The 14,625-nt window shown below is 45.1% G+C and overlaps 1 protein-coding gene across 5 annotated transcripts in view; it reads left to right on the forward strand.

The window, feature by feature from the left end:
• TMEM131L (transmembrane 131 like) overlaps positions 1-11,464 on the forward strand; it is a 170,370-nt gene extending 158,906 nt beyond the window's left edge. For all 5 annotated transcript variants that reach the window (XM_030916541.1, XM_030916547.1, XM_030916550.1 and 2 more), the window contains exons 30-35: positions 1,067-1,145; positions 2,366-2,448; positions 7,473-7,593; positions 8,940-9,028; positions 10,184-10,323; positions 11,054-11,464. In XM_030916541.1, the coding sequence (XP_030772401.1) occupies positions 1,067-1,145; positions 2,366-2,448; positions 7,473-7,593; positions 8,940-9,028; positions 10,184-10,323; positions 11,054-11,329 (788 nt within the window). In that variant the 3' untranslated portion in view covers positions 11,330-11,464. The remainder of the gene's footprint in view (positions 1-1,066; positions 1,146-2,365; positions 2,449-7,472; positions 7,594-8,939; positions 9,029-10,183; positions 10,324-11,053) is intronic.
• The last annotated feature ends 3,161 nt before the right edge of the window (positions 11,465-14,625 follow it).

Here is a 14,625-nt window from a genome sequence, read left to right on the forward strand (position 1 = left end):
GCCTGATGATTCCAGTGTGGGATTTTAAAAATGGAGGCCAGGTGCGGTGGCTCATACCTGCCATCCCAGCACTTTGGGAGGCCGAGGCAGACAGATCACTTGAGGTCAGGAGTTCAAGACCAGCTGGCCAACATAGCAAAAGCCCATCTCTACTAAAAATACAAATATTAGCTGGGCGTGGTGATGAGCGCCTGTAGTCACAGCTACCGGGAGGCTGGGACAGGAGGTGGAGGTTGCAGTGAGCCGAGATCACCACTGTACTCCAGCCTGGGTGACAAAGCGAGACTCTCTTGACAAAAAAAAAAAAAAGGGGGGGTACATTAGTTAAGAAAAACTACAGGTGTGTCTTTTGCTTGAGGCAAAGGCTCACATTAATAGAATGATGAAAATTATTAAGTACTGCTGTATAGTAGCATAGTATGCAGTGTTGTGTTTGAAGGTTATATAATAGCAGGAAAATGTCCCCAATGTAATAAATAGTGTAAAAAAAAAAAAGACAATGTATATATGAAATACGATTCCAATTTTATACATATACATACACACATAAAGGAGATTGTAAAGAACTGGGAGGCCGAGGCAGGTGGATCACCTGAGGTCAGGAATTCAAGACCACCCTGGCCAACATGGCGAAACTCCACCTCTATTAAAAATACAAAAATTAGCTGGGCGTGGTGGTGCATGCCTGTAATCCCAGCTACTCCGGAGGCTGAGGCAGGAGACTCGGTTGAACCCAGGAGGTGGAAGTTGCAGTGAGCCAAAATTGCACCATTGCACTCCAGCCTGGGCAACAGAATGAGACTCCGTCTCAAAAAAAAAAAAAAAAAACAACAACGAAAAGAGATCGTAAAGAAATACACCTAAATGTTCATAATTGTAGTATAATTCCATGATTCATGTTTAATGTTTAATTAAAAATTAAATGACTAAATGTGTGAATATCAGTTTAAAGTGAAAAATCAGTCATTATGCGTTAATGATATTAATAACCTGTGCATTTTAATACCGAATATACAGTTGAAGTATACTTTCTAAAACTTGTGATAATGTGTTTCTTTTAATGCAGGAGATGGTGTTTCACAACATGATTTTCCTTCTGAAGCTCCCATCTCCTTGAATCTTTCTCATAACATCTGCAATCCCATGTAAGTTTTGTTTTCCAGCTTTTACAGTATGTTTTGTGTACTGTGTTTTCTACCAATTAGTGTGTTTCTTCTTTGTACTTGGTTCTGCAGGTTAAAATATGAAAACTTTTTAAAGATGCAGGGAAGTACAATCTGATTTTATTAATAATTCAGGAGTGGTGCAAGTAAACATAGTTCATGTGGGAGAGTCTCAGGTATTGCTGTTTTTTTCAGACAGGTAGCCACGTTAGAAAATACCTAATTTTCTGAGGCCAGCTGTGGTGGTTCACACCTGTAATCCTAGCACTTTGGGAGGCCAGGGTGGGAGGATCTCTTGAGTCCAGGAGTTCAAGACCAGTCTGGGTAACATAATGAAACCCCATCTCTAAAAAGAATTTTTTAAAAAAAATTAGGCATAGTGGCACACGCCTGTATTTCCAGCTACTCCCTGAGACTAAGGTGGGAGGATCACTTGATCCCAGGAGATGGAGGCTGCAGTGAGCTATGATCACACCACTATACTATAGCCTGGGTAACAGAGCGAGATCCTGTCTCAGAAAAGAACACTTTTTTTTCTGAATGTAGAAGGAGGAAGCAGTAGTTATTATAAAGATGGGAATCATTTACCCTTTTCTAGGCCTTGAAATAAAACTAAGCATTGATAATTTAGGAAATGTTGCAAGAACCCGATAGATACATGTTTACAGTTCCGACCTATGGTGATTTCTGCAGCACTGGACAAAACAAGAACGTTTTATTGAGTGAGAGAAAAGGAGGGTGGGTAAGAAGGAGGAGAGTTCAGTGTGAGAAATGAACTTGGTTTCTTAGGTGCCTCCCTTATATACGTGAGAGGACAGAGGATGCAGTTAAGTGGGTGAGTTTGTGAGGAAGGAAACTTGGCTAATGCACAGGAAAGGTCTGCATGGGTTTATTGGGGGGAGGTTGTCAACAAAAGAGTAAGAATTGCTGCTAACTGCTGATGGGTAGATTTAAAACAACAGGTTACCATAGTTACGTTAGTTAATTTTTTGTTGTTGATTATGACAAGACTTTGCTGGATCTTGGGAATTTAATATTCCTCAATTCTTTTCTGGCTGTATAACTTTACATCTTTCATATCTGTGTGTTTCTTGGGGAAGACTTCAGTTGAGTGAAAACTCAATCAGACGTGGTTATACAATATCAGTATTTCCTTGTGCCGAAAAAAATCATTCGTTCCTCCTTTGCTGTCTTCCCCACAGGGCTGTGAATAGTCTCCCACAATACGCAGAGCCTTCCTGTCCCACCCTTCCTGCCAGGCCCACAGGTGTTGAAGAAGATAAAGGTGAGATGCATACCTCTTGTTGCAGACATCAGCCAAGGGTTCTGTGCTATCTGTATTCCTGGCTGATGAGTTTGAGAAGACAGAGCAGGCGGGACAGGGCTGTTGCCCCACCAGCCCCCTCTCCAAGCCACACGTGCATACATCAGGAAGGCACCTGCTCTGTGGACGGGCATCAATACCGAACCCCCTCCCTACAGCTGAGGCACAGATGCCCCATGCCCTAGAACCATCCCAGGCCCCTCACAGCAGACTCCTGATGCGTTTAGTTCACCCTTCCCTAGTCAGAGATGACAGAAAAGTACAGAAGGGAGATGCGTGGCCCAAGGGAAGGAGGCTGATTGGGGAGGGTGCCTAGGCTGAGGGTGCAGCACCTCACCTGCTTACCACTTTTCCTGGCCTGCTCCCTTCCTTCCCAACTCACTTTGTCTTAGAAGCCTGTTAATTCAGCCTCAGCAGCCTTGGGGACCCGCTTTGCTCAGGCATCAGGGCTGAGACCTTCTGCCTGCAGAGAAGGCAGTTGCCTGGGCACCTAGAAATACGAGTGGGTGGGAGAGAAACCTCTCCTTCCTGGGGGCTCTGCTGGGAGGTGAACCCCAGTCCTCCCTCATTTTTCTTCTCGTTTCCTCCTCTTCTGCCTCTCTTTGTCTTTTGTTTCCTGTTTGATTCTAGGGCTTCTTTCTTGCCTAACGTGGGTCAGGAATTATGGCAGGATAAACCTGACCTTCATTCTCTGTGTCTGTAATACACATACTTGCTTTTAGTCATAGAATTTAATGCTGAATTTAAAAGCTGCTCTGCACATTGGAAAATTTTAACCCTTGAAAGCGAAAGACTTTATGTTGTTCCTTGGATAAATTTTGGACTTGTGCAGTTATCAACAGAAATAGTGAATCTAGTGACTAGTCCATTAAAATAAGTGTTTTCAATTAAAAAAATCTAAAATTCAGTAATCCATAATTTGCAAAGGCAAGATGTGGGGGCAGTTTAGATGGTACTGCCTTTTTTTCTGTGGGGTAATAGAGAAAGGTAGGATTTTAATGGTGAGGAAAAATAAAAACTCAGAGCATCTGCCCTTCAGCATATGTCATTCTGCTTTGCTGGCAGTTGGAGATTTATGTGCAGTTTGGTGTCTTAACCCAGGTTTGTGTGTGTACTTCAAGTGCCTTTACCTTCGCTCCACTGACAGAGTACATCTTGTCCACAGTCTGTTGCCTGCAAAGCCGTGGGCCCATCACCTTTGTACTCCCTCACAGCCATGTTTTCCTTCTTGCCCAGCTGAAATGACCTGATGCATTGTTATAGTCATTTCCTCAACTCCTCTCCCTTTGTTGCTTTATTGCAAAGGCCCAGCCATGGTTTTTCCCAGTGCCGCACCTGCTCCACCTGCTCCACCTGTTCCTGTGCAAGCAACTGAAGCTGGAGAGCAGCATTCTCCATGCCAGCTGCCTCTGTGGATTCCCCAGCACCCACTTCACATAGTGCCTCTGTCCTCCCACCCTGCCCCTCTGTCACCACAGTTCCAGTGCCTCCTGCCTCATTCTTTTACTTGATCTTGCTGCTTGCTTTACTGGAAGAGAGAGAAGTCGTTAGAGGCCTTCAGCAAGCTCCCACTGCCCTGTTCACCTGCCCACCGTGTCATGCCATTCTCCGCCTCTCTCCTGTTGCAGCCTGAAGAATTGTCAGTGCAACCCTTCTATCCAAGGGTATTCCTGCAGATTCCCTCCCACATCATCAGTTTTTCTCTAATAGGTCATTCTCATCAGCACACAAATCTACTATAATACTTCCCATCATTAAAAATTTAACAAGAGCCAAAACTCTCTCTTGACTGCCTTCTTCAGTGGCTGCTCTGTTTCTCTGCCCCTGTCGTTAGGAGACTCCTTCGAAGAATTATCTGAGTTGCCCATTTAAATTTCTCTCCTCCTGTCCTCCCTGGAAACCCCTGTAATCTGGCTTTTGCCACCATTGCTTTTTTGAAACCGTGCTGTTGGGGTCCCTGGTGATTTGCACATTGCTGAGTGCTTGGTTAAGTCTTTTCAGTCCCCATGTTGACCTGTGACAGACATTGGACGTTCTGTTCTGGCTGGTAGACCTTAGGTTCCTGACCCAGCTTCTCCCCATCTCCCCACCTCATGACCCTGGAGCCCTCCAGAGAGCAGGCCTTGGTGCTCTGCTCTTCTCTGTCTGTGCACACTTTCTTGGCGATCTCATCTGCTTTCAAAGGTCTGAGTCTTTCTTTGACCCAGACAACTCCCAAATGTATATGTAGGAGACATTCATTCTATTGTGTTGGACTTTAAGCAAACTTGTGCCTTGCCCCAAAGGGAGACACTCTTCCTTCTGAGACTTTGCATAACAAATGCCCTGGGAAAGATAGGTCAGAATAAAGGAGCCAGTGCTGCTTCTAGTAAGAAGTGCTATTCTTCCAGTAAGATGAAGTAAAGAAGGTCTTGCTTTACCTGCAAGACCCAGGGAGAATTGTCTCACAACATACACACCTCTTATTTCTACGTAGCCTTGGCTTCTGGTAGATTTTCACATGCATACATCATTCCATAAGCAATCCTTAATTAATCTGACCAAGGGAAGGTGGAACCAAATCTGCTTTGTCTGTCTCATACATTTATTAACAGCGGCTGTCCACAGGATCCTATGCAGCAGGATGAGGCCACTTTGCAGTATTGACCTCAGCCATGCCCCAGAGTCTCAGACCCAAGCAGCTGAGCAAATCCCATAGACCACCAGGGTCTACCTTAGAGAGCCAGATGGCTTTCTCTTTAAGTTTCTGTATTGATCTCTCCACTTGGCCAGAAGCATTACTCCAGGTACAGCAGGATGTATTAGTGATTGCATAGACTGCACCTTGGCCTGTGAGGAGAACATCTGGCGCCATTCTGTCATCTGTAACAACCACGGCCAGTGAGTTGAGGCTGATCCAAATGCCTTCCAGGGACCAGGTGCTGTCTTCCATCACTTCAGCTAATATCAGCAAATTCCATACCAGCGGTTTCTAACTGGGTAGCTCCCTCCTAGTGATTACTGCCCATAGGATGTGCATGAACCAGTTATCCTTCCAGGAAGCTTACTTTGTGCCCGGTGTGTGATTCTGGAAGTGTTTCCATGTCTGGGGGAATGATGCATCCAGGCAACAACAATGGCAGCCTGGGTGGTGCAGACCTGATCAGTATCTTGATTCCAGCTGGTCTCAGTGGAGAACAGAAGGACCTCTATCTTGAGTGGCTCCAAGGTTTAATTGGAAGCCAAGATCCATTTTCACATTTCAGAACCCCAGAGAACAGTGTCTTTAATCTGCCCATCTGTTGCTTCCCAAGTGGCAGACCAAGCACCTAAGCCGTTGGCAATAGCCTAAGAGTTGTTTACACCTAGCAAGGTTCATCAGGGCAGAATTAGCCAGAGCTGTGGAACCGCTTTGGGTTCTGCCCACTGATCAAAATGGCTGTGTTCCTTTTCAGTTCTGCATGGTGGGCATTGAGGTGGGACAGCTGCAGCCTCGCAGTAGATGCTGTCTGATTTCAGCCCGACCCAGCCATCAGTGAGCCAGGCCCAGGCATTTAAGGGAGCCCCTGGGAGTTGAGGGCCCAATAAGCCAGCAACTTCACTTCAGGTGCAGAGTGGGAGATAAAGTTTCCCTAGTGGGGTAGCTGCCATGTTTCCACATAAAGCGGAAATATAGCTGGGGCAAGCCCACTTCATGAGCACCAGCCTCTTTGCATGAGTTCCCCTGAGCCCCAGGGGGATGACTCAGACAGCCCTAGATGGATGCCACACACAGTGGGTTGTGCTGCGGGAGAAGAACCCTGAGCTTTGGGATGCCAAAGCTTTCGTAATAGGCAACAAGCATGCTCCTTTGCTCCAGAAAGAGACACTATATGTTCCAAGGCTTTTGCTTAGCAAACATCTATGAAAAGATAGTCCAGGAGAAAGGTTGTCAGTGCCTCTGCTTACAAGATGTGCAGAAATGGGAGAAATCCCTAGAGCCTTGTGTCCAAGAAGTCACTCTGTTCAAAACCTTCCAGTACCTTCAAAGTAAATGCCTAAATTCTTCAAGGGGCCCATAGGCTCTGTCTTCTCTGCTCCCAATCAGCTCTCTATGGCCTCATCCCCTACTCTTTCCCTTTCCCCTCTCCTTCCTGGCTACACTGGTATCCTTGCTGTTTGAACTCTCCAGGCACACCTTGCTTCAGGGCTTTTATGTACTGTTTCTGCTGCCTGGAATGCGCTTCCCTGTACCCACTGGGCTCACTTCCTCACGTCAGTCACGTCTTTGAGGACCTGTTTTCTCAGTGAGGCCTTTGACCATCCTATCTTAAATCGTTGTATTTGGCCAGGCATGGTGGCTCACGCCTGTAATCCCAACACTTTGGGAGGCCAAGGCGGGCGGATCAGTTGAGGCCAGGAGTTTGAGACTATCCTGGCCAACATGGTGAAACCCCATCTCTACTAAAAATACAAAAATTAGCTGGGTGTGGTGGTGTGTGCCTATAGTCCCAGCTACTCAGGAGGCTGAGGCATGAGAATCACTTGAACCTGGGAGGAAAAGGTTGCAGTGAGCCAAGATGGCACCACTGCACTACAGCCTGGACGACAGAGCGAGACCGTCTCAAAAAAAAAAAAAATGCTGTATTTGCCGTCACAGCACATACATTATCTGCCATGCTATACTTCGTTTGTTGTTTGTCTTTGCTCGCTTGAATGTAACTTGTTCACTGCTGTATCCTCAGTATCTCTAATGGGGTCCTGCAGAAAGTAGTTCCTTAAATATTTGTTATGTGAATCTCATCTTCTTATCCAGGTCAAGAGACAATCGGACACTGTCTGAAGAAACGGTCAAAACAATATGCCGTATTTCAGAATTATATCCTGAAATTATATCCCAAAAGGAGTCAGTCAGCATGTGTGGGTGACATCAGGGAGTGTTTTCTGGAGGGAAGAGCAGGCGCAGGAAGGGTAGGATGAGGGCCAGGTGAGGATAGGGTGGACTCAGGCCTTGTTCTCTTCCGTAGGTCTTTACTCACCTGGAGACCTGTGGCCCACTCTGCCGGTATGTGTGACAAGCAGCTTAAACTGCACCCTGGAGAACGGCATGCCTTGCGTGATTCAGGAGCCGGCCCCGGTTCATAATAGGTACAGCTTCACTTCTCTGATTGGTGCCTTGCTTAGTCTAAGGGCTTGCAGTTGGAATTGGAGTTCAGTTTCTTGGGGTTTTCTTACAAAAATGAGGGCTAGCCTTCTTCCTCGGTGTACTTTAGCTGTGCGTTTCCTCCTGCCTTTTAGAGTTGCACTGGGACTAAACCAGTCTTTGAGAGAAACGTGAAAGGAAATAAAAGAAATAAAGCTGGTTACAGTGTCATTATTTTTAAAAAATTGAAAAGATGATTTATTCATGTATTAGAGGCAGATTTGGAAAAAACACTCGTAATTCCTAACTCCTAGCAGAGCAAAGCTGTTCATTTTTCTGTGGTATTATTCTTGAACACACTTAACATTGTATTTATTTGTTTATTTTTTAGAGGCAGAGTCTTGCTCTGTCACCCAGGCTGGAGTGCAGTGGTGCAGTTATCGCTCACTGCAGCCTTGAACTCCTGGGTTCAAGCAATTCTCCTGCCTCAGCCTCTCAAGTAACTAGGAGTACAGGTGTGTGCCACCATACTGGGCTAATTTTTTTTTTTTTTTTTTTTTTTTTTTTTTTTTTTTGTAGAGACAGGATCTTGCTTTGTTGCCTAAGCTGGTCTTGAACTCTTGGTCTCAAGCTGTCCTCCTGCCTTGGCCTCCCAAAGTGTTGGTATTATAGGCAGAAACCACCACACCTGGCCCACATTTAAAATTTTAAAAGATCAAATAATTTGAGTATTGAAAAATAGTTGCACAATGGCAGTTTCTCAAATTTGCTATCTGTTGATACGTCATTCAGTTAGGGAGTCTTAAGAAAATGTTAGATATTTAATCACAGAATCCATTTGATGATTTTCTTGGTTCAGTTTATTACAATAGTATTTCCTAACTCATTTCTATAATAAGAATCTAGGTTGCAGTAGGGATCAAAGTATAATGAAGTATAGTCTTTATAGTTATGACTTCTCTAAGATGAATGTTGGTCTTGCTCTGAGTGGACATTTTTAATAGAACATGTTTAAGTCCTTCAGATGTGCACAAAGACACTTAAAGGTATTCCAGCTGTTCTTTCACAGTGCTGATAAAGCCACGGCTCTCTATTCTGCCTCTAGACTTAACAAGCGTGGTTAAAAACAAGTGTGCTCCTCGTCCAGCCATTCATCCTGCAGAAGGTGTGTCATTAGTGATGAGCATTTAGTAAACCTTTGATTCTGTGACTTGAGAAAGTACATGTTTATTTTCCAAAACTGGGGAATTCACAGTGATTAGGATGCTAGGCAGTAAAATCATTTTCTGTTTTCTTTACTTGATGTCTTGACATCCTGTTTCTGAAACTAGACCGCTTGCTTTTTTGGCAGTTTCATTGATTGGAGTGCAACATGCGAAGGCCAGTTTTCCAGCGCATACTGTCCATTGGAATTGAACGATTACAATGCCTTTCCAGAAGGTAAGGGCTCTTTAGACAATTCCAATGCCATTCTTTTATTCTTAGAAGCTGAAAGCAGGAAGTGTGTGGACTTAGAAGAATGTACCTTTTAACAGTGAGCAGACTTTGAGAATGAGCTTGCAGTAGACTGCCGAATGGCTTCCTGTGGATCCAATTGTGCACTGATGCCATGTATAATTTTATATGACCCTCAAAAAGCCCTCAATTTGGGGTGTTTGGGGGCTTCAACAATAACCCTAATCCATTTAGTCCTTCCAGTTAGGTAGAACTAGGTAATTTGGATCCATGTAGATGTAACATTGTTGGTTATCCATTGGGAGGCCGGAGCTTTAGCTGCTTGCGCTTCTCTTTAGGCAGTCAGTTCCCATGTGAAAGAGAAACATTGGCCTGCATCCTATTATGTCCTTAACTTCTCTGTCCATGGGTGGTGCTGCAGAAGGAAGGAAAGGAGCTTGGAGGGGAAATTGTGGAAAATTGCAGATGCTTGGGCTCAGGCATCTGTAATAATAAAAAAATGAGAGCTGTAGGATTTCCCTGGTCAACTGGAAAATGCTCTATTGTGCACTACTGTTGGATCATGGTTTCTTATACTAGAGCTGCCTTTTCAGGGAAGGGATGTATCATTCTTACCTAGATTTTGATGCATGCATTGCCCCATGCTAACCACAAGGGGGTGCTTCGGTAATGTTAATTATGATTGTGAGGGTCTGTGTTCAGTATGTTTGATGATACCTAAGGAGTCCTTGGTTTTGGATTGCTGTATCAGCCCATACGATATATGTGTAGGTGGCTGAGGTTGGCATGACAGGTAATAAAAACATTTTAAAGACTGGCAAGAACCTTGATACTATTTAGATCTCTAGTAGTATTTTAATGTATTTTGTGTAATAGAAAGATTCCCATCAAGTAATCAAATAGAGAAAAACAAGCCCGGAGGAAGACCTTCCACATTGAGGGCTTCCCAGGTTGTGTGATAAACAGTTTTAGTCTTGAGAATGATGTTGCAACAACTCTCCTGGTCCACACAGACCAAGTATTTATGTCTATAACTTGTCAATAGTATGGTGAGGCCTCGAAAGCTTTTTTGCCTGAGAGTGAGAATTCAGTTCTCAGTGAAAATGTTTACCTGTGATGATATTCTCCCATTCTTTGTAGAAAACATGAACTATGCCAATGGCTTCCCTTGTCCTGCAGAAGTTCAGACAGACTTTATTGATCACAACTCTCAGTCTACCTGGAACACCCCACCCAACATGCCTGCTGCCTGGGGACATGCCAGTTTCATCAGCTCTCCGGTGAGTGTTGCACATCCTGTGCTGTGAACCCCTGGGCACCTCTGAATTGTTTCCAGTGCTTCCTTAATCCTGGTCTCAACTAGCTTTAGCGTTGGGTTTGGACCAGCCAAAGCCTGGCTTCTTTTAGATCGCAGAAGCCAGAGCTGGCCGCCCTCTGAAGGAAACTGACATGTAATAATCAGATGGGTGGGATCTCGCAGACATTGATTGACATTCTGGCCACCCCAAATGAAAAAACATCCCCAAATACACCAAGCCCTTTGTAGATAAAATTGAACATGGGCCAGCCCTCTGTGTGTCACAGCCGTCTTTATGGGGACTCACTGATCTTTACTTCACTGATAAGAGATGAAAGTCCCAGGAAGGTCAGTGGGTGGTCAGGGTTCCAGAGCTCCCTGCCTGTGAGCACACCCTCCCTGCTCAGAAGCCCAACGGCTTCTCCTTTCACATCCGCTTGACACTTGCTTTTGTTTTTTTCCAGATAAAGGATAAAGGGTATTTGGCCTGTGGGTTCTTCCCTGGGTTGCAAATAAGTTTATCCCATAAGATGAGGGTTTCACAGTCCTCCCTTGGAGAAAAAATGGTGTTAAAGCAACCCAGATTTAAATTGAGAGTAGTCTAATAACTTCTAAGTAACTTGATACCATTGTAGTATTCACTGCTGTGTATTCACCTTTCTAAGGCCCTTTTTTTTTTAAAATTTATTTTACCTTGCTCATTTATGATTCAGCCCTACCTCACAAGCACCCGAAGCTTGTCTCCAATGTCTGGACTTTTTGGTTCCATCTGGGCCCCACAAAGTGATGTGTATGAAAATTGCTGCCCCATCAACCCCACCACGGAACATTCGACCCACATGGAAAACCAAGCGGTCGTGTGCAAGGATTACTACCCGGGGTTCAACCCGTTTCGCGCCTATATGAACCTGGACATATGGACTACCGCAGCAAATAGGAATGCAAATTTCCCACTGTCTAGAGACTCCAGTTACTGTGGGAATGTGTGAAAATAATTGGAGTTTTAAACAATGTGAATAAAGAGGCTTGTGTTTTGATTACTAGTGTAAACTGGTTATTGAGATAGATTATGACATTGGTGGATATTTTGGCACTTTTATATGAAAATAAATTTTTTAATGAAATCTGGGTGCTCTATTTTTTTTTTAACTCTTCATAAATCAGTGGTAAAAGCAAAGCATCCGTATGTCAGAACTTTCGAAAGTCAAGAAGTGTGTCAGATATGCCAAATGTTTTAAATCTGAACAAGGGGGACTACTTTTTTTTTTTTTTTTTTTTTTTGGAGACAGTCTTGCTCTGTCGCCCAGGCTGGAGTGCAGTGGGGCGATCTTGGCTCACTGCAACATCTGCCTCCTGGGTTCAAGCAATTCTCCTGCCTCAGCCTCCCGAGCAGCTGGGATTACAGACACACGTGTGCTACCACATCCAGTTAATAGAGATTTTCAGTAGAGATGGGGTTTCACCATGTTGGTCAGGCTGGTCTCGAACTCCTGAACAAGGGAGACTTCTAAGAAGGTAGGAGTTGAGCAAGAAATGGCCGCTATGTTCCTGAGCATCACAACCATCTGGGGAGCATCCTCCCCCTGAGCATCTGGGGAGCTTTCAAAAATGAACTTGCTCAGCAGTTGAGAACTGCTGGAAAGCCCAGCTTAACAAGATGCTTGCTTGGGCGGACTCTGCCTGGGGTGCAGCGGGGGATTCTTTCCAGTCCTGGTGTGTTGCTGGGAGGAAGCAGAGAGCCCTAGAGCTGTTCTCTCCATCCCACTTATGGCAAGGGCTGTTCCTCTGTCAGGCCAGTGCTTGGGGGCAGTGACAGCAGCAGAATCATTCTGGTAAGTGTGTGGTTTCCGTCCCAGTGAGCAGGCTAACCCTGAGTATAGGAACTTAGGGGAGGTTAGGTGGCTGATGCATGTTTTCCAGACCAGTTTGTATCTGCTTGTCATTGATCTTAGAAGTCCATATTATGGTGGAATTATCTATTTGCATGTGTAAACTTTGAATATGTTTTTAACTTTTAATAAAAAGTTATTTTTACATTTTGTTTTGTTTTTATATTAGAAGTTCAGTAGGCGTGATTTGTGAGTGGAGTGCAGGGTTTGCTTGCTCTGAGTTTATTTCTCTTTGCTGTGGTTGTGTGGAGGCCTGAGACAAGTGTCTTGTAAGCTTGGGGCCGCCCTTCTGCACGGAGAGCCTCCAGGCAGGTACCGCCTCTAGAAAGTCCTGTTACCAGGTTAGAATCCTGATCTGCATGAAGCAGATACTCCCCTCCCCCACCCCCAGTATTGAATAACATTAAAAATAATTAGGTTCTAGGCATATAGCCAAAAGAATTGAAAGCAAGGACTTAGATATTTTCACACCCAGGGTGATGGCCGCATTGTTCACAATAGCCAGAAGATAGAAACAACCCAGATACCCATTAACAGATAATGAACAAAGTGTAATGTGTCCATACAAAGGAGTATCATTCTGCCCTAAAAGAGAATCAAATTCTGATACATGCTACACTGTGGATGAACCTTGAAAACATTATGTAAATGTAATAAGCCAGACACAAAAGGACAAATAATAGGTGATCCCACTTCTATGAGGGCTCTAAAGTCAAATTCAGAGACAAAGAACAGTGGTTGGCAGGGGCTGGGGGAGGAGGGAATGGGGAGTTACCGCTTGATGGGTGCAGAGTATGTTTGAGATAATATCAACATGAAGTTTTGCAGTTGGATGGTGGTGATGTCTCCCATTCCTACCAGAGAGAGTGAGACATTACTATTCTGCTTCGGTGCTATTGTTGTACTTTATTTTTCTACTTTCATCGATCCTCATTTCCCTACCAGGAAAATATGAGAAAGCAAAATAAGATTTTATTGTACTATATATACAAAGGAAAGCAAAAATCTCCACTTTTATTGGAATATTATCTTTAGCCCTAATACTAAAATAATAGGGAAACTGGAAGATTTTTATTGAAAAACATTTACTGGGTACCTCCTAGGAGCTGTCCCCGGGACCGTGGATACAGCAGAGAGCAAGACAGACACGGTCCTGCTGCCAGGTCACATTCCAGAAGGGGAAGGTTAGGGAAGAAAAGGTTCAAACAATATTTCAGATACTGATGCATGCTGTGAGTGCAACAAAATGGTGATGTGATGAACTGGGGGAGGCGGCAGCCGGTCCTTCTGAGTGGTCAGGGAGGTCTCTGTGAAGAGGTACATTTGAGGTATAAAACTTGAATAGAAAGAAAGCCAGAGGCCAAACATGGTGGTTCACATCTATAATCCCAGCACTTTGGGAGGACAAGATGCACAGATCACCTGAGGTCAGGAGTTTGAGACCAGCCTGGCAAACATGGTGAAATCCCTTCTCTACTAAAAATACAGAAATTAGCTGGGAGTGGTGGCAGGCACCTGTAATCCCACCTGTTTTGTTTTTCTAAGACCACCAGAGCGGGTACAAAAGAACCAGCGACTAGGCAAGGGTAGGAGCAAAACTGCAAGTTTATTTTGGTCACCTAGCTTCAAGGGAAGAAGGTGGGTAGGGAGAGGTCTGTTGGCCCCCCGACAAAAGGGGCCCCCAGAGTCACCCGTACAGCGCTCAGACGGAGTTCCCACAGTCCTGACATCCCGACAGGAGTGGAGGACTGAGGAAGGCCGTGCATGGCGTGCCTCCGGAGCGGCTTTTCTAGGAGTGGGAGGGCAATAGGCGGGGCACGGGCGTGTCAGGGGGCGTTCCACAGGTGCGACCAGGTAAATCTTGGTCTCTTCAGATTGACATCACCTGGCGCATGCCTAGTTGGTCTGCACCTTCCCGGGTTGCCGGCTGGATTTTCGCGCGCGCGGGAAAAGTTGGGGGGGGGGATGAAGAACCCGGAAGTGCGCCATCTTGCCTCCGTTCATCCAAACACCACCTACTTGGGAGGCTGAGGCAGGCAGATTGCTTGAACCCAGGAGGCCGATGTTGCAGTGAGCCGAAACAGCACCACTGCACTCCAACCTGGGCGACAGAGCAAGACTGGCTCAAAAGAAAAAAAAAAAAAAAGCCAGTGTGCCAAGATCCCTGGGCAAAGCTTCCCTGCAGAGCAAACAGCAAGTGCAAAGGCCCTGAGGCAGGAGGCCACAGTGGAAGGAGGTGAGGCTGAACAGGCAGGCAGAGGCCGCCTTTATAAAGCCTTATAGCCACCAAAAAGAGGATGGGTTTTACTCCAAGTGCAATTACGAGCCATCGGAGCATTTTTTAAAATTTTTTTTGAAATGGAGTCTCGCTCTGTTGCCTAGGTTGGAGTGCAGTG

This window comes from Rhinopithecus roxellana, chromosome 2, assembly GCF_007565055.1.
Source record: "Rhinopithecus roxellana isolate Shanxi Qingling chromosome 2, ASM756505v1, whole genome shotgun sequence".
Lineage (NCBI taxonomy): Eukaryota > Metazoa > Chordata > Mammalia > Primates > Cercopithecidae > Rhinopithecus > Rhinopithecus roxellana.